The sequence below is a fragment of the Cupressus sempervirens genome, chromosome 1 (genome assembly GCF_028749045.1).
Source record: "Cupressus sempervirens isolate cs-2001-9-10 chromosome 1, ASM2874904v1, whole genome shotgun sequence".
Taxonomy (NCBI): domain Eukaryota; kingdom Viridiplantae; phylum Streptophyta; class Pinopsida; order Cupressales; family Cupressaceae; genus Cupressus; species Cupressus sempervirens.
Window position 1 is genome coordinate 513,205,807 of NC_143118.1, and position 26,650 is coordinate 513,232,456.

General features: G+C 36.8%; 1 protein-coding gene across 1 annotated transcript in view; it reads left to right on the plus strand.

Moving 5' to 3' along the window:
* Window positions 1-4,841: 4,841 nt before the first annotated feature.
* LOC149578487 (SMAD/FHA domain-containing protein) overlaps window positions 4,842-26,650 on the plus strand; it is a 173,972-nt gene continuing 152,163 nt past the window's right edge. Inside the window, exon 1 of the mRNA XM_089829395.1 lies at window positions 4,842-5,427. Coding sequence (XP_089685521.1) covers window positions 5,000-5,427 — 428 coding nt within the window. The 5' untranslated portion in view covers window positions 4,842-4,999. The remainder of the gene's footprint in view (window positions 5,428-26,650) is intronic.

Consider the following 26,650-nt stretch of genomic DNA (forward strand, 5'->3'; position numbering starts at 1 on the left):
CAATTTTTGAGAATGTGATACATGGGCCATAACCCTACCCATTTAATGATAAAAGTATGATCCCTGAGAAAGTCAACAGATTCTACCCATTCCCTATTTTCAATGGCCAACAGGGTAACCAACGAGTGATCTACATTAGAACTTAATGAGTTTTTGTCTTGTATTTGCACATATTATTTTGGGTGCCAAAACTTATGCTCAATGCTTTTGAAATTAAAACCCCGATCAATATTCAAATGACTACTGTCTACTTGTTCAAAATGAGACCACCCCTATTGTCACTAACCCTTGTTCCAAAAGGGTTTACATGAATCATTGGAACATCTCCTGATACCTTTGTCTGCAAAAGCTAAGGACTTCTGTAATATGTTTGAAGCCATCCATGACACAAATTAAGATTTTTTGTTATCTGGCCATCTCATCTCCATACTGCCATAGTATCTATTGCATGTATGCAAAGCCTTAAGATTTCCCCAATCCTTGTCTACACACTTGCCATCCACTAGTCCCTATCCATAACTTTCGTTCTTTGGCAGGACATTGCTTTCATTCAATTCAATTTTTCAATTCAATTTACCAATCAACTCATAGGATTTAAAAGATCAAAAGAAACTTCAAATGTTTATATCTTTTTCTAATTTTTCATTATTTTATAAATCACATTTTTCATTCAATCTATTGGACCATTCTAATTTTGGTAGGGAGAAAATTCAATTTTCTCTAACAAAAATACAAATATTTTCTAACAACTCTATCATGCATTAATGAATGCATTAATTACAACTTTATCTTTTCCACATTTGAGACAAGTTCATTAGGTTTTCAAAAAAGTAATTTTTTTATCTTCCACCTCACACCACTTTACAAAAATGAATGTCTAATCAATATTAATTATCACAAATTATTTTTCTTATCAAGTTCAAATATAGAGTTAAATGTTTTATATTGCTTATTTTAAATATATTTATTAGTTTTACATTGATGTTTATTTTTGTCAATTGTAAAATGCTAATTCTTTAAGTGTACACTATGTTTAAACTAACTACTATTTTACAATCTTGGTCTAATTTTTTTAATACCATTTTACAAATTGTGAAACTAATACTACCCCTCAAACTTACTAAATATTTTGGTAGTTTGAATCAAGTAATCAACAATTTATTTTTTAAAATTAAATATTTTGACTTATAATTGAATTGATAGAAATAAGTAGTTCATTCATATAATATAATTTTTATTGTTAATTATATATTTCTCAAAATAATATAATTATTAATATTTTTTAAATTTTCTTCAACTCTCTCTATCATTCTACTTTTACTTGTCCTTATAATAACATATCAATTCTCTCTTTTAGCTCTCTCTTTCTATCCTTTTTAGTTCCTGTCGTAGGTAGGATACTAACGATTTCGCTGAGTCCACTGTATATTTTCAATTGGCCAATAAAATTTAAGAATTTTCCTATCTATTTGTATAGAGTAAAGTTTAAACATTATAACTTATTAAAATAATTAAAATAATAGTATTTATCTGCAAGTTGTCAGCTAAAAAGGCAATGAACAAAATCTTATTTAAAAAATTTAATTGAACAAAAATAAATTGACACGTTTTAGAGGTTAGTTAGTGTTAAATGAATATTAAAATGAAACATGATAGGTCATTAACTGCAACTTTAACGTGCAAAGTACATGTTCAAGGCGTACACTATCTTTTAATAAATGAAAATAAATACATCAAATGGATTTCTCTATCATTCTTTTATTTATTTATTATTAAAGACTTCATTCTTTTACCATGTTTCACCATCTTTTCACAGTCCATTGTTCAAAAAAAACCTTCACGATATAACTTCAAATGCATTTTTTTGCAGGCCCTTTTTCCCACTAAAGTTGACATTCAACACATTAATCATCCATACTTTTTTAATCATTCATTCTTGGGGTGTCTGTAAAGTTTTTAGATTTTTCTTTGTTGAGGCGGTGAATGCTATATATTTTTATATTTCATTTGTTTCATTTTCCGAAAGATCTTTAACCTCAATGGATGATTATGGCTTTCTGGACTTAATTTTTTTCCACAGCTATACTTTTTCTTCTATTGCCACATTCCACAGGATTCTGAGTGCTTCAATTTTCACACACAAGTACGTTAAGACAACCTAGCCAATGAAACCTCCTTACGATCTGCAGAAGAAAGACGCTTGGGCAAGTAACTATTTTCCTCATATGCTTTTGTTACTTTCTCTAAGATTTTTTTTTTTGTCAAAATTTTGTTCCATTAAATTTATGCATTTAGGTGGCAATTAATTGATTTCCCAATAATTTTGTGTTGTAAATTTTTTTGAAACTTCTGTAAAGAGAATTTACAAGTTTTTCTTTTTGAGAAACAATTTTGTGATGTGAAATATATCCCTCTTTTTTTCTTATGTAAAGAGTGTTGAGTATATGTTTTCTTCCTACAAAATAAGAAAATGTTTAGAGGATGCTCTGTTGTAACACATTTTCTTTTCCTCGGGAAACATTGGGGATTTGGCATGCAAGATAAATTGCATTGTATGAGTAGTTTCTAAAGTGACGTAATGCCATATATTTAATTCTATTTGAGCCTTTTAAGGGCTAGAATGTTTAGGCTTTCTCTTAAGAGGAATATCAACTTCTTTAGTTGTATCTTTGATGGGAGAATTATTTAGTTTTAGGCTTTAAAAGTTGTACCAATTTTGGGCGCGAAAGAATATTCTAGGTTTTAGACATTTCAAAAATCAAAAGGGGAACATGTCTTGGCCATTGTATCGTGTTTTTCCTTTCTTTTACACTATTTTTCGTTGCTGTTTAGTTTTGACTCGTTGAAATTTCGGCGAGATCCCAGGTTCCAAAGTTCAGTGAGTTGCATAAATCAAAGACTCATGTTTACTTCTCACTCTAGCTCATACCTGATTGTCTCCATAGATTATACAAATACTGTGATTTATGTCACCGATCCACAAATTTTGAGCTACATGGAAATATAACAGAACGACAGCTTTGGCTTGGATTGGATGGCTCCATTTAAGCTTTAAAATGATGTATTTGCGCTCCTCAATTATAACGCCTCTTCCTCGCTCTATAACCTTCAAAACTTTGTCTGTGACACCGACAATGCTCACATTTGCAGGTGAATCTTTACACTTTCCCTGGTGTCTAGGGCCTCAAAATCTCTTCGTTTTACCCTATTACTTCCTATCGTGTTTACATGTTTGTAATCTTAGATCTGCTAATGAGATTAACCTTGTCAAGATAGGGTGCAAATCTTATAACATTATTTACAATTTTGAATATGGAATTAGGCTTAAGTGCAATTATAACCTCAATACTAATAATTTCCCCTCTGCTTGTGCCAAATGTGAGAAGAGTAGTGATACTAGTCCTTATAATTCATTTGTTTGTGTCTGCAAGAATGAGGTTAATACTACCACAGATTGTTACATTCAAGGTATTGTTTCTTTACTATTCTTTTGTTGCTTGATTCTTATAGTAGCTTCTTAGATCACATTCTTTGTACTTTTGATCGTAGGATTTGTGCTCAGAATTTGAAGTATTTGGTCTTTTATACTATAATTTCTTTAAGATTTGATGAAATCACAGTTCCTACATAGGCAACACATGATTTATTGTGTAGAATTATTTGTTTATTGGAATTTGGAAATGACCAGTTTCAAATCGAAGTTTGTTAAATAAAAAATCTGCAGCAAAATGTGATCCGAAGGGGAGAGTGACTACTTAGTCTACTATCACTGTAGCTTCCATGGAAATTCTTTTTGTCAAATATTTAATTGAAATCTGGAAAAGAAATTGTTTGTTACAATATGGCATTTATCATTATACTACTGTGACCTCTAGACCATTTTAATATCCAATTTTGATATGCAATAGAAAATAATATAATGTGTTAAAAGGCTTAATTCTCTAAACAAACTATAGTTCAATAAACGATTAAGAAAAGGAATGGTTTTAATAAGGCCAAAACAATGTATATGACCTAATGTTTTCATATTATTTACTAGAAAGTTGAGAATGACATTATCTTTTTGACCTTAATGGAATACTCTAGATGTCATCCTGCTTTACTTCTGCTTCTTAAGATTTTTCAGAGTATTTATTATAGATAACTTGTTTACCTGAGTATTTATTATAGATAACTTGTTTATCTAAGTATTTATTATAGGTAACTCGTTCACTGCAATACACTGTTTTTCCTCTCTTAGTTAAAATAAAATATTCCTTCACTACTTATTATTTGTACAAATTAGATTTTTGAAATTTAATTGTGTGCATATTTTTTTTACACTTATCTTGTAATCAAGTTTCACAAACTTGATATACACTTAATAAGTTGTGAAAATCTTATTAATTTAATTATTTATTATTTTTCAACCATTTAGTTGAAAAACTAGTACTAATTTATTAACCATTTTAGCCCCTCCACAAATTAATTATTAAAATTTATTTATTTCTTATTAAGATTTATATTATATAAAAAGATCATTCAATTTTAATTCTAATATTTTTTTATTACTAAATTATAATCTACAATAACGACCAAGAACAAAAACTTGTTTCAAGCTCCTCATGCCAACTGTCACCATATAAGACAGGAACTTTGATGCTTGCGCCCCTTGTTTTCTATCTATAAATCTCTATTGCATCTTTTGTTAACTTCCATTTTATAAATATTTTTATTTTTTAACCTTCCATTTCCATCTATATATCTCTATTTTTCTTTTTCCATTATAATAAACTTCAACGCATAGTGAACCGACAATCAATATACAACTATCTCCCAAGGGTCTTTAAACAAATTCCCCTATGTGGGGAATCGGGAAATTCGAAATCTAGCTGGGAATGCTTATATTTTCTGCGGAAAGGGGCGGTTAACCAAAAAAGAAACAACTGTTGGTTAGAACCGGAAAGGCTTCTGCTACGACCCTTACCATCGTCAAGGGCTAACCGTCGTGGAAGAAACGATGAAGGTGCCAATGGGTCCTCCCTCTACTCCTGCAAGACCCGAGGAAGAAACGATGAAGGCGCCAATGGTTCCTCCCTCTGCTCCTGCAACACTCCAGGAAGAAACGATGAAGGCATCAATGGGTCCTCCCTCTGCTCCTGCAACGGAGGAACAAACGATGAAGTCACCAATGGGTCCTCCCTCTGCTCCTGTAACACTCGAGGAAGCAACGATGAAGGCGCCAATGGGTCCTCCCTCTGCTCCTGTATCACTCGAGGAAGGAACGATGAAGGCGCCAATAGGTCCTCCCTCTACTCCTGCAACAGTCGAGGAGAGAACTAGCTCCTCAGCTCAGCCTTATGCAATACCTCCCTGGAGTGAAATTCCTCCTCACCCTTACTTTATCGAACTTGTCAAGGATGGAGTCATTCTTGACAATCTCGACGTGTAAGTACCTGCATTTCATTATTCTCAATTATGTTATTCTATTTTGTTTTGTTTTGTAAAACTCAATGCATCACATAATTCTCTCCAAGCGCTACTGTCGAAGCAAAGATCCATATATTTCTTTTTCATCTTTGACAATGAATCGATAGTGTGCTTAAAAAAGTAATGCAAAATAAACTAACATTTTTACCAGAAGCATCTCACTTGCTGCAGATTTTTCCTCCCTGTATATATCATATTTTTCTGGATTGGTTAATCACGGTCCCTCGTCTCAAAAACAAAAAGAATTACAGCCTTTCACCTGATGGATACAGATTCACATTGACAAGAAGCAATTTGCAAATTTCCAACACTGCCAGGGACCAAAACAGAAAATAGATAACCAAGAATTATCTACCAGGCCTTCAAAATGCTTCATTTCTAGATTACACTCCACAACTGCTATCTGCGAACAAGATTGAGAGGATGCTCAGTTGAACCATAAGTCTTTACAGCACTTCATCTGCGCAATCAAGAGGGAGGATTACACCTTCATGATACAAGAATTTTCAGCAGCTAACGTGGAAGTCAGGGATCATCAAATGTCAGTACAACAGTCAGAGATTCTGAACGAAATGGACTTAGCCCTCCAACTGACAATTGATCCTTCACAACTCTCTGACAACCTTACACTAAACAACCGTAACACCTCGAAGATCCCAAGCTTCGGAACAAAATTTCACTGGGGCAAATGTGCCATAACTAAAGCAAAATTCCCCTAAAAAATACATGCAGTATTGAAAAGAAAAGGAATGACGAGGGACACCTTCTCCAAATTGAGGAAAGTCACTAACAAATTTACAGCTAACATGCCCAACTGCTATATTGTAATTGTCTGTTCAAAAGCAATGATTTTAGAAACTGCTGATGCAAAGCCTCCAGTATAGCAGAAAAAATGAGGTTATAATTTGACTAAAATGATCATGAAAGCTTTTAACAAAACCTGGAGCGCTTACACCTTTCAAAGCCTTAAAAGAGCCAGGGTAACAACCCGCAGAATTGTTACCTTAGCCAGATGATCAAAGTCCTCAAAGAAAAGCAGGGGATCCTGGAGCATGTTCCACACTTAACTATATCCCAATTTTGTCTGGGTACATGATTTGACAATAGCAACCATTGTTTGCAGACTTGGACTTGGAGAGTACTCGGCAAGCTGATTTTTTTAACTCAAGCAAAGACTCGGCAAATAGTTGACAAAAACTCAGCAAAGACTTGGCAACTTAGAAAGTTCTAAAAATTAAAATTAAAATTTCTTTTTGGTAAAATTCAATTACTAGTGGGGTATAGCTTATAGTTCTAGTGTAAGAAAAGAAAGCAGCATATTAAATTAAAAATTGACATCTCAAAAGAGAAAATGCATGATTTTATAACAAATACTCCTTGTGAAAAATGCATAGTAACCATTATTTTATCCATGTTGGCAATTTTACCCAAGTTTTCCTCACGTCTATTAAAATGTGAAAGTTAAACTTGTAAAAATTTGCCCAGCAAAAAAAATTAGAGAATACTGGCAGCGTTTGCAAACTGTGATAGCAACATCAACTACTGTAAGAGCTGCCAATAAATAAAAACAAACCAATGACAGGAGAGTAAGAAGATGTCCCCAAGGCAACATAGGCTTCAAGCACAGATGACATGGCAGACTGAAGGCAGTTCATTCCAAATCCATAAATCTTTTAGCTTCAGTTTCCCAGATATTGCAGCCCTATTTTTGTCCATCCCATTGCTCATTTACTCTGTTTAAGGAACCTGGACACCTTCCTGCCATTTAAGCTACATTTTTAAAAATCTGACTAGGGATTAAACCAAGCCTTACACCAGCCTCCAAAATTGCAAGACGGGGAGGCAATTGGGACATGATGTACATTTGTTTGCGTATGGGCATTGTACAGAGTTTGACAATCTTCAACCCTTTTCTATGGACCATGAGCAAGTTAACATATTGGATAATATAGCTTCCAATCCATCAAGAATGTTCTTAATTTCCTGTCATAGTGCTGCAACATCTGTTTGAGTCCTAGTTTAGTGCTTACCCTGAAGGTTTAATGTATCATGAAGGACATTCCGTCGCCCTTGATGTATACTCTGACCAAGAATGCATGGCTTCATTTATGACCTTTACGCCAAGTTTGGTTTTAAATCTGGAGCATGAGCATTTTCCTAGCTCCTGTGTTACTCAAATCATCTCACTTCTCTTTACAACTATGATCACTTTTACAAGGTACCAAAGCTTTTTCATACATATCATAAGAGATAGCCTCTGTACAAGTCAGTCTACAGTCAAACTGCATCTTTGATAGGATATGGTATTAATAAAAGGGCATCTACTAAATTGATAATGAGATGTGGCGATATGGTATAATAGTTTAATTGCCATCTAAGAAGGATGATACAATCTGCCTTAGCCATTCTATAGATTTGTATGGCTTCTGGTGTTGTACCGATTATATTGCCAAAGAGCTGTCAGTAGATGCAAAATATTTTAACAATTCTCATTTCTGTATTAAAAAAACTTGAAATTTTGCTCCTTCATCAGGAGGATGCGCAGATCAGGCCCCTTTGCCATGACTGATTTACAGCTGAGCTTACACATGGACGATACAATCTGCCTTAGCCATTCAATAGATTTGTATGGCTTCTGATGTACTGATTATATTGCCAAAGAGCTGTCAGTAGATGCAAAATATTAATAATTCTCATTTCTATTTGAAACAATTTGACTTTTGCTCCTTGATTAGGAGCAGATCAGGCTCCTCCATTACTAAAGTACAGCTGAGGCTACACGTGTGTTCGTTATTACATGTGCCAACAGCTCCACAGGTCTATCTGCCTGGCTAATTCATTGCTGGAATTTTATCTCTGCAGTGCTTGGAACTATAGCTTTTGCATCTGCAAGGATATTATTAATGTTCTAGTTGGGGGTTGATCCCCATCCTCTTGCATCAATTATCAGTATAGGGTTCCCTTCAACAACTAGTGCTTGGATGCTTAGGCCAATGGAAAGTTTGAGTCCTTAAAGGAGTGCCATTGCCTCAGCTTTCTTGAAGTGCTCTGGGTTGAAGAAGGAAGCTATTCTGAAAGCCTTCTATTGTGATCTCCAAACATGCATCTTTCTCTTGCCAATCTTAGAGTGACTTTTGAGGTCACTTCAAATTCATTTTTGCAAATTTTGGCGTGGATTGTCACTTGACATTTAGGCTCAAGTTTTCACTTGACATTTAGGCTCAAGGTCACTTCAAAAGTGATCTGCAAAGAAAATAATAACAATAACAGATATACACAGAAAATAAGAGCAAGAGAATGCTACTGTATTATGTTTATGGTACCACTCTGAGGGGGTAAGCCTCCCAACAGAGCACAAACTCCAGTTACAATATTCAAGATGCTTTCCCATTGCTAAGTCATTACAATATATGGAGTTTAGCTAAAGGCAATTACTACCATCTTGTGTATGTGGGATTGCTATATTTACTCTAGCTTAGCATATTGGCTGAGTTACAAAGCATATGCATCAAAGCTATTACTAACTAATACAGAATACATACCACATGGAGATCCTAACGTTGGTTTCCCTTATTAAAAGCTTTTGTGCATAAAGATTGAAATAAGGATACTTGGATAGAATGCTGGTAGGCTCCCATTTGATTCTTGAGGCTGTGTATGCCTTTTCAGTAAACTAAAATCTCTTCAATAGCATATTAGCAAAGTTACTTCGTATGCTTGTCTAAGAATACTTCTGGCTCCAAAAATTATGGATCCTTCTTCATCCAATTTGGCAAGATTTGTTAGTACTTCTATAGCTTTGCCCAATAATTCTCTTGAGGCAAGTGACGTGCAAATTTACGTGGATCTTTGAAGAGGTGGAAAGTGGGGACTTATATGCTGCATCTCCTATTTACTGAGCGACTTGATAATGGCCATAAAATTTGGGACCCAACTTATGACTCGCCTTGTTAGACAAGGAGAACTATTTGTAAAGCTGCAGAAAGACCCAATCACCAACTCTTAAGCCTTAAGGTACACTTGAAAGTATGCTGATCCACTTGCTAGTAACTAGGGTTATGCACATGCTACAAGATATAGAGAACTTTTTCTTGGTGGGAAAGGAAGCTATCAACGACTTGGACCCATGAAGAACCTATAACTCAAGTAGCCAAAGAAGGTGGTGTTGAGCGTGATGGAGCCTAAATTTTTGCAAAATTTTTGGGTCTCCATTTGTGAAGTCATGTGAGAGAATAGTGATGAAGTATTGTCATTGATATCATTTGAAGTATCTGAAGCTTGGAGAGCATTTGTAGCATTGAAATTGAAAGAGTTTCGGGATAAGAAAATAAGATAGGACCAACACTCATTCCAGTTTCAAACAGTAAAGAATTGCATCAGTATTTGCCCCAGCTCATCTGGTAGACATCAGATGGCATTAGAAGGAAAGAATTCTAACATAATTCATTGTAGAAGTGCATTTTTTCCAATTGCAGTACGCAGAATAGCAGATTCAGTTTGTTGTAGCATATTTGGAAAAGATATTGTGAATGTTGGGGACCTGCAAGTGAAATAGCTCCAGCCTGATTGGAGACATCTAGAGCTCTTAAAAGTGTCTCACATCTCATCCAGTGATTGAAAAACATGTTTGGGGAATTAGATGGTTTTTGATAAATAATACAGCAGTGTCGTGGCGGGTCTTAAATTGGGAGTAATGAAACTGGAGTGGATTTGCATCAAGTAATACTATCCCTCAAGTGTCAATTGAAAATTGTGTATAGAACTATGAAAATGCAAGAACATATATTGATATAAACGTCTATGGTGAAAGGCTTGCTACCATCACTAATGCAAACATCTGGGCAGTAACGGATATTCATTGTTTTCTCTGTATATGGGCTTGTTGAGATGATGCCATGTCCAGTGTTACAAGAGCAAACTTCTGATATGGATAAAGTTACAATCAAGAAGATTATCGAAAGTGGTATGCAGTATGCGGAGGAGAATACATCATCGTGCGGATTGGTGGGAGCCACGAGGCCAAGTGCCATTGCAGATGAGGTTATTTCTATCCAGCATCCAACGTAAGAAGAGTTGAATACATTCCATAAATGATATCGAAGGCAGCCAATGCCAATAGAAGATCGCAAACGGCAGATGTCTGATCAATACACCTGGACAGAAGTTTGTATTGCTGGGTGAAGACATTGGAACCAAATGTAATATGTCTCTTCTTGATGTCTATGTGTGTTGGAGACAAAGGAAGACAAGAATGATGCAAAGTCTAAAGATGCCATCGGGACATTAAGTATTAATGGGAACTGCTCGTGCTTGAAGTCTTCAAAGTTCAAGAATCCAACTTGCCATGTTATCGAAGTATTCAGGTGAATATAATATTGAAGGCTCAATGAAGAGCAAATATCGCATACCACAACTGGACATGGTGTCTGCACATTCGAAGGATGAAGAAGGGATGTGATTCCCTGCAATACAGCCGAGAGTGGCATTATATGGTCCTACTGGATGTTAATATTGAATTTCTGAATTTAGTATGAAGAAATGAATTCAGAGTATTGTCTGGAGGCAGCAGTTTTGGAATAGTTTCGGTCACCCGATATACTAAACTAGCTCCTTGCGTAATCCTGCAGAGTTATTATTTTAAAACAATTAAAAAATTTAAATAACTTGTGCGGTTATAGTTATTAAATTGGGATTAGGTATTTAGAAGAGGTGTGATGGTTGAGGACATACCTCTCCATCTTCTATAAATATGAGATGTAAAAAACAAAAATATACAGTTTCACACAATATATACACTTCCTAAAAATTTCTCTACATACAAAAACTATACATACACATTTGATATGTTATGTTCTTCTGTTGGTGAAAATTAAATGATTGAACACAACTCGTAGATTTGGATTACGGGATAAAATTTTATGCGATTCTGGGATAAATTTATAGTAGATGGATCATCCGTAAGGAGTGTCTTTATTGCAATTTAATTTCCGGCATAATCAGTAAGCATAATTATTTATTTTAATTTTTATAATTGAAATATTATTAAGTTGTGTCCTTTATAATAATTTTAAAATTCTATAAATAGTTTATATGACAAATAAGTGGATAGGGTCAATTATAGCATTTTAAACTTGATTATTGCAGATATTGTGAAATATTTAATTGTTTCCGAATCTATGTTTGGTTTGTCTCCTAACCATGGGAGATAAAGCACATTCTAGACTAGTTTAAAATTACGTCTATATATTTGATCCATCACGTCTTGATTACTAAATTGTTTATGATTAAAGTGCATAGAATTTATATAGAGTTGTACGTAATAACTTATAATATTGACTCCGTTTGCCCTTTAAATTTTGGCACTGGTCTTTATGTTATTCATGATTCATAATCCATACATTGGCAATTGTTTCACATCTTTTCTTTGAAGAATTAGTATATTCATTTGTTGCATTAATCCATAATTATTCTTATTTTAAAACATTCATATAGTCATTTATTATTCTAAATTCATTATTTGCAAGTTCAAAAGTTTTCTATAATCTTGGCCATTTGGGAAACTTTCATTGCATTCATATTCAAATTGATCTGATATAATTATTTTGGACTCAAGTGATTTGTTCAGGATTAGGTATACCCACCTTGGCCTTGCAAGGCCAGAAGTGCAGAAGACTTGAATCAAATTGATCGGTCTTGTCAAGTTGGCCATAACTGGCTGGATATCCCAGCATCGAGTTGGCAAGACTCATAGGATTCCAATCTGTGGTTTTGGGAACCAACACAGCGTAGAGAGCCTTATGTAGGATCATCTTGGACACATTATGACAAATGGTTGTATCACCATTTTCTAGTGGTGATTGATTGGTTCATTCCCCTTGTTTCTTTGACATAAAACATGAAAGATTGGTTTCTGAGATTTTATTTACAACTTCTGTCTTTGTCCACCAATTTGAGGATGATAGGCTGAACTCATGTTTAAATGAGTGCCTTGCAACTTGAATAATTTTTGGTTGAATTTGTTTGTGAAGGCAAGATTCTGATCATTGATAATGGAGTGGGGCATACAATGAACTTATGAAGCTTGAAGATAGTGTCCAAGAAGTGTTGCAATGATTGCTGCTGTGTAAGGGTGGGGTATGGCATAGAAATGAGCTTACTGAGAGGATCAGAAACTACTAGAATGACTTTTTTTTACCTATAGAAGGAAGTCCAACAATGAAATTCATAGCAGTCCAAGAGCTGTAGAAATCTTAGTAATTTGATCGTCTTCTATTTCTTTGCATTAATGCACATTATACTTGGCCACACATGCTTTGATATCCTGCATAATTATATCTCAAAAAGAACTTCTACTTGAAGCACTCGTGTCTACAAGACCCTAGAGGGACTTTATATTGGGAATGAATAAAATTCCGTGAGCATTTGAGGCTTGAGTTAGTAAGTGTGACATAGTTAATGTAGGCATGACATTTCAACACTCATCCTGACCATATAGACCTTGACACTAACTAAGAATCTTGTTCGAACTATTGGATAATATTCTAAATCTTGATATTAGCTTCTCGTCTACTAGGATAGCAAACCACAAAACTTCCTCTTTATACTTGCATGAAAGTGCATTAGGTACCACATTTCTTTTATCTATTTATAACTTATTTATAATTAACATCATAAGCATAAACCAGTATATTAGTCACTCATTTTTGTTTTTCAAGAGTGGACAATGTTTATTGCAAAAAAGATATTTTAGGCTTTGATGATTATTTGTAATTTGGTGCAGCCCATTATGTAAGGATGCCATTGTGGAATATCATGTAGAATCTCTGTCTCTATCTCTGTCTTTGTCTCTGTCTCTGTCTCTCTCTCTCTTTATGGATTTAGCTAAATTTTTCCTTTTTAGCTACTTCTTGTTAAGGCAAGTTAATAGCCCTCTTTTACACAACAACACGTATACTCGTCCTTGAGGCATCGTGCTCTAGGACAAATTAAGAATTCTCAAAACCAAGGCAGAAGACGTAGCTGCTTTGAGGGCATGAACAACCATTTTTGCTTTGACTTCCACCTAAAAGAATTCTTATTCAGCAATGCCACCAGAGATCTTGTAATTTGACCATAGCTTTGAACAAATTGTTGATGGTGCCTAGTCAAGCATAAGAAACCTTTTAGTCTCTTGATAAGTTTGGCTTTGTGCCACTCTTCCATTGCTTCACTCTTCTTTGGATTCACTTGCTTTATCTCTTTTGTGAAATAATATTTCCTAGATAATCCACTTGTTGCACCTTGAAAACACTTAAAGTGCGTGGCAAAAAGTTAATATTTCTTTTAAATCTTGAGGGCAACATACACATGCTTTAGATGATAACTTTAACTACAAGTGGGATTTCCATCAAATAATATAGATGAATTTGCAGTAGTCTTTGAATACCTTATTCTTTAGATATAGAAAGGTAGAGGTAGCATCTGTCAAGGAAAATGGCATCTCCAAGAACTCATACTAATTGTTTGTCCAAAAAGCTGTTTTAGGAATATTTCCTTCTTGAGTTTTTGGATTTTATGATGTTTAGAGCAAAGGTCTAGTATAGTAAAAATAAGAGCCCATCCAACAAATCATCTGTGATAAGTATAGGAGACTCATCTTTGATAGTCAACTTTGAAAATTAAAAAAAATCAAAGTACATTGCCATCCACCATCTTTTTTATGACGCATCACCATTCTGGACAAATGAGAATATCTAATGGGGTCTAATTGCACATGCCCACATTAGCCTATCAAGTATCTTTGCAATTTCATTCTCTTGTTCACAAGGATATTGATAGGGTTGGATATTTGGAGGTTGGCTTCTTGGTATTAAGAAAATGGCATTGTTTTGTGATTATTGCAGAGATGATTCTTTAAGTTTTGATGCAACCATGGTTGGAGGGTCCAATGAAGGATTGTCTAACCATGTACCCTAAAGAATAAACACAGAATGAATCTAAAGAATAACATGATCCTTTACTGATTTAAAGCTAAGTTAATGGTTAGAGTTCGATTCAAAGTTTGAGTTTGAAGAACCGGTTTGTTGGCACAACAAAATTTTGGAAAGGGGTTGGATTCATTCGTACAAAAACATGCAAAAATTGTAAATTTTTTTACACACACACACACACACACACACAAATTCATGAAGCCTAGAAGCACGGGTTAAAATTAGAATGTCTCATAGTATCATGTTTGGGCATGGTTCACCCTGGTTCCAACTGACAGCTGTTTACCATACGGGTAAATGAATTAATGCACACAGACAATAGATAAGAACAACAGAACTCCTTGTATTATTCGCATATGCCAAAGACATTACATTATGCTTATGATGATTTACAATGACCCAAGAGGGTGTATAAATACTTTTCGAAGAACCTTCTCGAATGGGTCCGTCGACTACATGACAATTACCGAAGGGCCCGTCGGCTACATAAAAAGAACCTTCCCAAAGGGACCCGTCGGCTGATACACAAATTTACCGATGACATCATCCCGCCAAAAAAGAACAGTCGTCTTTGGATGACAATACAACAAAACTCAAAATAACAAATTACCCAAGTACATCAATACGTAAATACTAAACAGCAGGATGGGTCCCTGGCATAGTGGTCCGCGCTCTCAACTTGTTCAGGTCTGCCCACAGCTTGTAGACTTGTTCTTTCCTAACCTTCAACTCGGCCTCCGCTTCCATCTGAAGCTCTAGAGCTGATTGCATCATCTCTCCAACTTCTCCCAGCTCTTTCTCCTTCTCTGCTACCAATTGACTCTGTCAGACTAACAGGGCTTCCCTCTCGGATTCCCAGGCTGCCCTCTCTGAAGCTAACTTGATAGCTAACTCCTCCCGAGCTCTCTTAGCTGCTACCTGATCCGCCTGACTCCTCTGAAGAGTTTAGTATGCCTCCTTGTGTAACTTCACTATCTCATGAATTAGAACCTCCACGCAGCTTTCCACACCAAAATTTGCTGTGGTGGCCTAGTCCTGACGCATCTCATCAGTCTCCACATTCGGCCATCCCTACTCCTCAAAACAGACCATGAAGGCAGTTGGGCAACCCAATCGCATAAATGAGATGACTCCCTCCAACTCCTTCATGACTGAGTCCAATGCTCGAGTCTCCGTCGAATCCAACACCTGGCGAGCCCAAGATGCTAGAGCTGCGAAATCAGCAAGAAATGCCTCTTTCATTCCTATCTCTCATGCTAGTGGGTGTTCCTGTTGCACACCCACTATGCGAAGGTCCAATGCCCTGAACTGGCTCTGCTACCTGCGCCTGCTGAGTGTCCACCTCCGGAATATCATCTCGCATAGGAGTCTGCACATAGTCCATCTGACGAGCCGGAGTACGATGGAACCGTGTACTCAGAAAAGTACTCACCCTTCGAGCTCTACTCTCCCTATCCTACTCCGGTGATGCTAAAAGTGCGACATCCACTGTAACCACTGCATCAGACCCTATGACATCCAAGTGCACACCAGGCGTACTCTAACTCTGCTATCTTCGGTATGGGAAGGTCAGGTACCTCCATGGCAGTCTCCTCTCCACCTTCTGGTATGCTTCCTACTGTAGGTGCCTCAACTGTTGCTACTGGCTATGCCTCAACAACTCCTACTGCTGGCTGTGCTTCGACAACTCCTCCTGTTGGCTGTGCCCCAGATTCTGCTACAGGAAGTGCATCGGCAGGAGTTGGCATATGCTCTTGGCTGATAGGTGCTGCCACTCATGCAAACCCTACGACAAATCCAACTCCTAGTTGAACTAGAGGGGGCCTCACCCCGTGCTGCTACTGTAACTGCCTGCTGGGGTGCTGCAGTCATCACTATTGGCTGTCGTGTTTGTCCAAACCTTGGTATGTGAGCCATGTGCAGACCTGTTGGGACTAAATAGGGAGTGGCAGATAGTGTAGTGCGGGGAAATAGCAAGGGGTTGGCTATGACAATCTGAACCTCCTTGTCATCTTCTTCCCCTTCTTCGTCCCCCACACGGTTTTCCTCAGAAGATGTTTCCTGTTGCACACTGTCCGTATCACCTCCTATATCCATCCGCGGTCTCTTTTGTCCTGTAGGACCCTTCTGCACAATGGCTGAGTCTAAGTGTCTCCACTGCATGATAGGGGGTTCTCCAGGAGCTAATGGCCTAGGTTTTGCCTCCAACGCATCCTCTGGAATCATCCGCGCTGTAGCATCAAGGAACAATCCTATGGCATAATGTGGCATATAAAATGTCTTATGCTAGAGGGTCATAAATTCGTGCATACGTTCCGCCAACACAGATGCCCAATCATACACTTTCCTGTTCATTATACCATTCATCAAAGATACCTGCGAAAAGGAGATATCGGATGCCCTAGATGATCCCATAAGCCTGCTCTTGACTAAGTCCATCAGGCATCGCCAAGGTCCCTCCTGGATGTCTGTTTTCTTCAAATCCCTTCCTTTTGATGTCTTAGCCAATGCTTCCTGCTCCGCTTCAGTCATGTCTCGGCATACCAGCCTAATCAAACAGTTTTACCTCCTTAGAAATTTGCTCAGGCTGAACCTTCTTGCCCTGCAGCCTTGGTATGCCGAACACTTGCGTGAAATCTACTGCCTTGAATGAAACGATTACGTCTTTGTCCAAGTACTGAAATGTGGTCTTCCGAGAGCCTCTGCCATAAGTCTCGATCATGGTGCGCAAGAAACCCTCGTAATCCCAAATGCAAAAAACAGGCATCCGAATTGCCCATTCCACCTGTGCCCTTTTGATGCTGGCTTTTACTGCATGGTTGTCAGGGGTTTCTTGCCACCACTTTCTATAGTCTATTCCACTCAACCCTTCAAATGCTATAGTCTGTGGTGTGATCTTAGTGGTTGTAAGTGCTTGAGCCTTTCGTTTTTGCTTGCTGGTGCCCTCACTCTGGTTACTTGTAGTCGCCATTATCTTACCTTCCCCAGCTATAGATTGTTCCAATTGTTTTTTCCACTTCCTCTTGCTTGTAGAACCTTCCCGAAGGGACCCGTCGGCTGATACACAAATTTATCGACGACAACAGCCAGCAAGTTCAAATTGGGTCCTTGATTTTTGAACCTTGCCTAGACCAGTAGGCGAAATGGACTAGGAACAGGTACCAGCTCGTACCCAGGCATGGTCTAGAGGTGCTAGGGGCATACTAGGGTAACTAAGATTTAAAGTCCTAAGTGAATTACAATCAACCATTATGGGCTTCCAACATGCAAGGGTATAGATGTTTAATTACATATGGGAAAATTTCAAATTTCTAATGATATTGCAATGTAAAATGTAATCCAAAACCTAGATTTCTTGAAGTATACCTTTAAATAATCAAGAGAGATATTTAAATAGCAGTTTCTACTCAAGGAATGATTCTCAATCAACCACAAGGAGGTTCGAAGCAATGCAAGATGTAACTTGTAGATGAATCTTGTAGAATGAATGCTGTAATGATGTATCAATGAATCTTGAATCAGTTCATACTATTAAGCTCTATTGGGTATAATAAATTTGGAAACATGTTCCTATATTGCTGTAGACTTGGGTAAGACTTTGTAAATCATGATTAGTAAATTTGGATTTGATTTTTTTATACTTGGTAATGAGTCTAGAAGTGAATTAGGTCTTTCGCGGTGAATATAATCTCATAAGATTTGGATGGAATGTTGTTGGTACTTTGCTGATCACATGTTCCTAACTACAAGACAGAATGTGCAAAATGTGTGTAATGCCCCCTGTTGGGACCTTATTTTATCCTAAATTTCTCTGTTGGATTTGGATTGTAACGTCCAATGATAGAATTAGTCATTTATCTTATTAGATTTAAGTTTTCTGTGCAAATTATTATCATCCATTCTTACCTTATTACTAACTATTCCAGCTCAAAGAGAGAAGGGGGTTAGTGCTATCCAATTTTCCTAGAAAGCAGCAAATGACTCCCTCAAACTGTATAGGTCCAAGTCTATATCACGAAGGCTTATGGAATGCTGACCCCTACTCTCTCTTGGGATAAGATCCATTTGCTTGGATTTATGCAAGCCCCTCCTTGGAAACATCACAACCTTCCCTTCTCAGATTGTAATAGTAATGGGTCTTCTTTAGGTATTAAGTAAGAACAGATCTGAATATATATATATATATATTGCCTAAATGTACGTATAGTTCTGATTTTACTATTATATAATATTACTATATATGTTTGTATATTTATAATCTTACTGTTATATTTCCTTCAGGGAAAAAACCCACCACCACACAAGGCCAAGCAACTTTGTATTACAGGAACAAGTTACATACAAAACTCTGATTTTTCACAGGCTCAGATTGCCCTCACAATCAACTTGGCTTTCATACACACTACTCTAACGAATTCTTGCAACCATTAAAACATACAGCAATTTGTTTTGGAATTCGGTACAAAAATGGTTACAAGCAAAATGACGGTTACAAGCAAAACAACTTTACTGTACTGGCTGTAGAGACCTTCACACATGAACTCCATTGTACGCCTCATATCTCACCCACCATCCACCATACACAAAAAATTGGCATTGGTTCATCGTACAGTGGCTTCACCTCCATCGTATGGTAACTCTTCACCACCGTACGATAGTCACACCCGTATGGTGTCACCTCCACCATACGGTGGACTTCGTCAGTCCAACAATCTCCCACTTGATGAAGTACGAAGTCACACAAGATGGCTAACAAGAGTGAAGGGCTTTAAGCCCCATAGAGCTTGTGCACCATTTGAACTTGGTTGTGTTCACTGGCTTTGTTAATGCATTTGCAACATTCTCTTGAGTGTTAACCTTTTCTAGATTTACCTTTCCATCTTCAATCATGTCACAAACAAAATGATATTGTACATCAATGTGTTTTGTCCTGGCATGGAAAGTAGGATTTTTCGCCAAACATATTGCACTCTGACTGTCAAAAAAAATTGTAATTTTCATTGCATCATAGCCAACATTAGAACACAAACGCTTAAGCTAAACTGCTTCTTGAGACGCACGAGTAGATGCCATATACTCTGCCTTAGTTGTCGACAACGCAGTTACACTTTGTCGTTTGCTCATCCAACTAATAACACCACCATTCGCCATAAATACATATCCACTGGTGGATCCTCTCCTGTCAATGTCCCCAACCCAATCCACGTCAATATAACCTTGAATGCTTATTGATCTATTAGATCCCACTGAGTTACCTTGATAACATATCGCATTTTGTGACATACCCTTCAAATATCGTAGATCTCTTTTCACAGCATCCCAATGTGACTTGCCCGGATTTGCCATAAACCGATTCAATACTCCCACTGCTTGCGCAATGTCTGGTCTGGTACTGACCATTGCATACATGAGGCTTCCAACAACACTTGCATAAGGTGCCTGCTTCATGTCTTCAATCTCATTAGGAGATTTTGGACTGTTATTGACCGATCACTTTGTTCCATGTAACATTGGAACTACCTGTTGCTTGCAATCAATCATATTAAACTGCTCCAGAAAATTGGTAATATATTTTTTCTGGCTAAGCCAAAGCTTTCTGCAAGCCTTGTCCCTTTTGATTTCCATCCCCAAAATAAATTTTACTGATCCTAAATCTTTCATTTCAAACTTCAGGGACAGTTGAGATTTTAATTCTTAAATCATTTCCTTACTATTGCCTATAAACAACATATCCTCTACATATAGAGCAATAATAAGTATCCAATCACCTTCAACTTTATAATACACGTAGTGATCCGATTTAGATCTCCTAAAACCCAAAGACAAACCATATGTATCATACTTTTGGTACCACATTCTGGGTGACTGTTTCAAACCATACAGAGACTTTTTTAGTTTACATAACAAATGCTCTTTACCTTTTTTTGCAAAGTACTCCGGTTGGGACATGTATATCTCTTCTTCAAGATCACCATGAAGAAATGTCGTTGTCACATCCACTTCAAAGTCATGCGCTATTATAAGTGACAACAAAAATCTGATAGATGTTAGCTTAGCTATAGGAGAAAATATTTCTCCATAATCAATCCCTTCTTTTTGAGAATACCCCTTCGTAGCCAATCTTGCCTTGCACTTTTCAATCCTTCCGTCTGGACCGTACTTCTTAAACACCCATTTACATCCCACGGGCTTTCTACCGTTAAGCAAAGGTACTAGATCCCAGCTTTCGATATTCTCCAAAGATTTCATTTCATCCTTCATGGCTGACAACCAATAATTTGAACTTGGCATATTAATTTCTTCTTTGACAGTCCTAGGCTCATCAACATCCATAAGCAAATCATAAGCACAATTAACATTCAATATAGAATAAATAAACCTCTTTGGTGAATAACCGTACCTATCAGGTTGTTGCCTCTCCCAAGTAGATCTCCTCACTTCTTGTGGTGAAACTTCGTGTGGTTCAACATGAGGTTCAGGAACATGTTCTTCACTTGTATGATTGCTCGAGCTCTCCTCATCCTCATTCAGGTAATTCTGGATTCTCATTCTAACCTTCATTTGGAGTTTGAAATACCTCTTGTCTGGAAGCTAAAGGGATTTGAACTGCTTGCTTTCTCTTCTCAGTCTTCGCTGGCTGTTCTAGTGAGATAGGCTTCATCTCACGAAAGATAACATTCCTGTTGTACAACACCTTTTTAGTGAGAGGGTTCCACAATTTGTATCCCTTCACACCAATACCGTACCTGATGAAGATACACTTCATTGCTTTGTTATCCAACTTTGACCTACTTACTTCAGGTACATGAGTGTACGCTTCACAACCGAAGACACGTAAATATCATAATGAGGGCTTCTTACTAAACCATGCTTCCATAGGTGTCTTGTCAATTAGCGCTGCCGTAGGAGAATGGTTCAACAAGTAACACACTGTTGCCACTGCTTCGGCCCAAAACTTCTGTTCCAAACCATCACCACCCAACATGCTTCTTGCTCTTTCCATCAACGACTGATTCATCCTTTCCACTACTCTATTTTGTTGCGGAGTATAAGGTGTCATCTTATGCCTCTTGATTGCATGATCTACACAGAATTTGTCAAAATCTGCATTGTGAAACTCACCACCATTATTCGTCCTTAAACATCTAATCTTTCTCCTAGTTTGGTTTTCAACAAGGTTTTTAAATTCCTTAAAACGACTTAACACTTCTGATTTGTTCTTCTCAAAATAAATGAATGTTCTTCTCGAATAATCATCAATAAATGATACATAATATCTTGAATTAGATAGAGAAGGAACATCCATAGGACCGAATACCTTAGAGTGAATATAATCGAACACACTAGAAGATTTTTGAGAAGCGGAATAAAATTGAACACAGTTTTTCTTTCCATAGATGCAATGTTCGCAGAAATCAAATTCAAGGTTACAATCAACGAACCCCTCAACCAAGTTTTTATTCTTCAAGGTTTTTAAACCTTTCTCATCAATATGGCCAAGCCTATAATACAAGAGCATTGTTTTCTTAGCAGGAAGTTTAACTTCCATAGTGTTTGTACCACCGGTTGTCACATTATACTTATCAACTTTACAGAGACACTATTACAACATACAGGTTTGGCATCTAACTTATACAGTGTTCCAATGTGTTCACCCTTAGCTAAGACAATAGATCCCTTAGTCATCTTGCAACCACCATGGACAAATGTTACCTGGACTCCGACATCATTCAACTTACTGACTGAAAGTAGGTTTCAAGCCAAACTGGGTATGCAAAGTACTCTGTCAATCCGCTTTACCTTGCTGTTGGGGAACTGGATTCTGACTTGTCCTCTTCCAATGATTTCCAGTGTGGAATCACTTGCCAATAACACCTTTCCACATTTGTACGGTTCATATTTTGAGAACCACTCTTTGTGAGACGTTGAGTGGAGTGATGTTCTTGAATCCACCAACCATACGTTGTTCTAACACTTCGGATAACCTTTCTACCCACAATTCCAACACTTCACCTTGGACTTCTTTCTAGGAGTGGTAGATCGCTCCTCAGACTTTTGACTTTGTGTCCTCTGTACTTTTGTCCTTAGATCTGCCTCGTACACCTAGAGCTTTTTTAGTTGTCTTAGAGGACTTCTTTTGCATCTCCTCCGATAGAAGTGCAACAATTACTCCGTCCATTTTCAACTTGGTAGCCATACTTCCGATAGCCGTTGCCAAATGATCCCACGAATTAGGCAATGAGCATAACAGTAGCATGCACCGATCTTCTTCATCAATAGACACACCAACAGATGTTAATTGTGCAATCACCATATTAAATGAGTTTAAGTGATTTGCAATAGTCGTTCCTCCATCCATCTTCAAGGAGTACAATCTCTTCCTTAGAAAAATCTTGTTTACCAAGGATTTTCCTTGATAAATGTCTCCCAATTTCTTCCACAAGGAATGCACGGTTTTCTCTTCATGGCCATTCAATAAAACTGAGTCTGCAAGACTCAGTCTTATTAATCCTCTGGCCTTCCGATCCATTAGTTCCCAATCTTCCTGTTTCATGCCTGAAGGCTTAATGCTAGACAAGACAGTCCACAAATCTCGATCAACTAGTGGATCTTCTACTTCAAGTTTCCACAACTCAAAGTTGGTGCCATTGAACTTTTCAATGTCCACTCGTCCTGATGTACTCGCTATTTCAATTTACAGACAAACAATTGCAAACTCCCACTGAAACCAAATTGGCACAAAAAACCAAACCCTACCCAACAAGGATAGCATTACTGGCTAGGCTCTGATACCACTTGTTAGGAAAGCAATGGTGTAGAAACGCTTTCCGAATGCCAAAGTACAGGGAAATAAGCAACAACAAATTTAAAATAGAGTCATATGAGCAAGCAAATAAATTATCAAACATATTAGACGCAAGACATAGAGAAAACAAAGTTTAATGTGGGAAACCCTTTCGGGAAAAAACCCACCACCACAAAAACCCATGCAACTTTGTATTACAGTAACAAGTTACATCAAAACTCCGATTTTTCACAGGTTCATATTGCCCTCACAACCAACTTGGTTTTCATACACACTACTTCTAACAAATTCTTGCAGCCATTAGAACATACTGCAATTCTTTTTTGAATTCGGTACTGAAACAATTATAGGCAAAACGATAGTTACAGGCAAAACAATGGTACCGTACTGGCTGTAGAGACCCTCACACATGAACTCCACTGTACGCGTCATATCTTACCCACCATCCATCGTACATGAAAAATTGCCATTGGTTCACTGTACAGTGGCTTCACCTCCACTGTACGGTAACTCTTCACCACCGTACGGTAGTTACACCCATACGGTGTCACTTCCACCATACCGTGGACTTCGTAGCAAATGGAATTATTATATTTGATACATACATACTTCTATGTATGTATGTGTGTTACTATTATATTTGATACATACTTGCATACATAGTATGTATGGTTGGTAATCGCTTTTGACTGGAGTTGTGAACCACTGATGCCGCAAACTCCGGGGGCCTCATCCCCTGAAATCAACACCTGAGACCCAGGAGTACATAAGCCTAGCAGAGACATCGAGCCCAAGGGGCGCAAGAGACACACCCAACGTGGATTTGGCACAAGGTCCACAAGCACTCCTAGCCCAACGAGGGTTTGACAGCTGGATCAACATTAACACCATTATCTTCATCTCCATCGGCAACTATATGCCACAATGCAGTACCTTGTCAGCGATTCCTTCTGACTCCCACGACTGCTATGCTGAATGATGACTCCTTCCGACTCTCATCACCACTTACTCTAGTTATTTCCACGTGCAATTCCCGTTAGATTCAAACCATGTACTTATGCTGAATGACGATTCCTTCCGACTACCGTGCCCAACATACATCATCTAGCTTGAATACAATTCCTGTGATTCAAACATTGAAACTCCCTATCTCAAGGGCTCGCAGCAACCACTGCATTGTGAGCTCATGCTCTACATGTATGTATGTATTAACCATTAATAGTATTCTGATATAATATTGTCAGCATTCAGCATTTGATTCATATATAAGTTACAACATATCACTATGCAGTCATACACCATATATTATAATATGAATTCTCTTTAAATTAGCACAATTGATATGTATTCCTTTGCTGAATATTGTGTATGATTATAATCCTCATAGCAGTGGTTGCATAATATAAATATGGTCTGCTATATGTCAATTCTTGTTACATATGTCTGTTTTCTTTTCCTTTCCATGATCCCGTAAATGGCTGAATTCAATCTATATATGTCCTGTATTACTTAATGTATGGGTTGTATATAAAAAGACATGACTTATGTCTTCCCATAACCACATCTGTACATTATATCTTTTTGGTAAGTGAATCATAATCTTCAGACTGATGCTAATTGAGTTATCATACCAATTATCTCCTTATACTGCATTCTTCACTAAATACCATCTTTTAAATTGCTGTTATTTAATTCATGTTGTGTCTATTTATTTGGCTGCTTGTGATTACCAATAATTAATAGTAATAGTTGATATTTCTTAATATCTCCACACTGACATTAATTAGCATTTGCGTATCAATAATAATATAATGTCTTATTATATTAATCTTAATAAGAAATTGTATTATATTACCTTATAAGATATTATTATTTGGTTTCTCATTAATTTTTTTCTATTTTAGAGGGGCTAGTACAACGTAGTAGGATTTGATGATTGATTGAAGAATAAAATAATATTGAAAAACTTTTAAGTGAAAGCAAAATATTTTTGGCTGGCGAAGATGTCTCTTAAAAACTAGTTCCTCTTGCATCAAACACTTAAGATCCTTTAAAATGGGAGACCTTTATTTTCTGAGGTTAGAGGGGAACCAAAATGGACACCTTAGTTTTTGAACTCCATGATGACATTCCTTAGGCATTCTTTCCAGATTCATGAGTTACTCCTGATATTGTTTTTTCTAGTACTTACTCCAATCCCATTGCCCAAATTGTCTTTAATTTCCACCTTTTTGTTCTTGTGGCATGTGATTCCTCCTTTCTGCTTTTGTGCTACCTTCTCCTAATTCTCCTTGATGCTACTAGTAAAAAATATGCACTATCGAAGATTGATGATATGCTAAAATTCTCTACTAACTCCACTTCATATGCATTTCTTGAATCAATTCCTTGACTATTTGGCAAGCATTAAACTTTTCATCATCAACTTGTTACATGTTATGATAGTAAATTTTGCATTTACTTTCATATGTTTTGCGAACTCTTTTGTTTCCACACTTCTCTTGTCTTCATTTATGACATCCTTCAACTCTAACACATTCCTTTGGCTGTTTCCATTAGCAACCTCAAATGATGTTTTTTGGGACTCTTATTTATTAAATAATCAAAAGTAAATTTTGCTTGTGCTAGCACAATATCCCAAGTTCCTGTCTTTTTTAGTAGGCATCTCAATAAATTTCCTGAGCTTTCTGTTCACTGATATTCTTTACCCATCTATTTGTGGGTGATGTCCTGAACTAGACTTGAAGTTTGTTTTCATCTTCTCCGATAATATATGTCAAAAATATGATATATTCCACAAACCCTATGTTTTTGTTAGAACAATTCAACCTTACAATCTTTTAGACAAATAAATTAGCTACCAAATCATTGATTTTTTTACATGTGATGAAACACACCATTTTAGAAATTTTATCCGCCACAATAAATATAGAATCATGCCCTCTCTATGTTCTAGATTATCCCAATATAAAATCCATACTTTGTCTTGCTAAGGTTTTTCATAACTAGAAACAACTAGCACAATAAGGGACTTTGATAATTTCCCTTTACAACTAGACAAATTCTTCAACCTTGAACTTTTTTTCTCATATTCTTGTATAATTCAGGTAAAAAATAGTATTTGTTTGCCAATACTACTGTTTTAAACTTTTATCAATACCAAAATATTCAACCAAATGCCTGCCATTCTTTTCCTTGATCAAGTTCTCCATCATTGAGCTTCTAGAAATATTCACATTAAATCAAATAATGGAGCTACTAACTCCTATTTATGGTTGTAGGTACTTTACATGAATTCCACTCTATAAAATTAGGAGTAGCCTTATACTTTAGCATCATTAATTGTAAACTTGTACAATCTATACTAACTTTGTGCCCTTCCCTTAGTGGGTCCTATCCTAGCTCT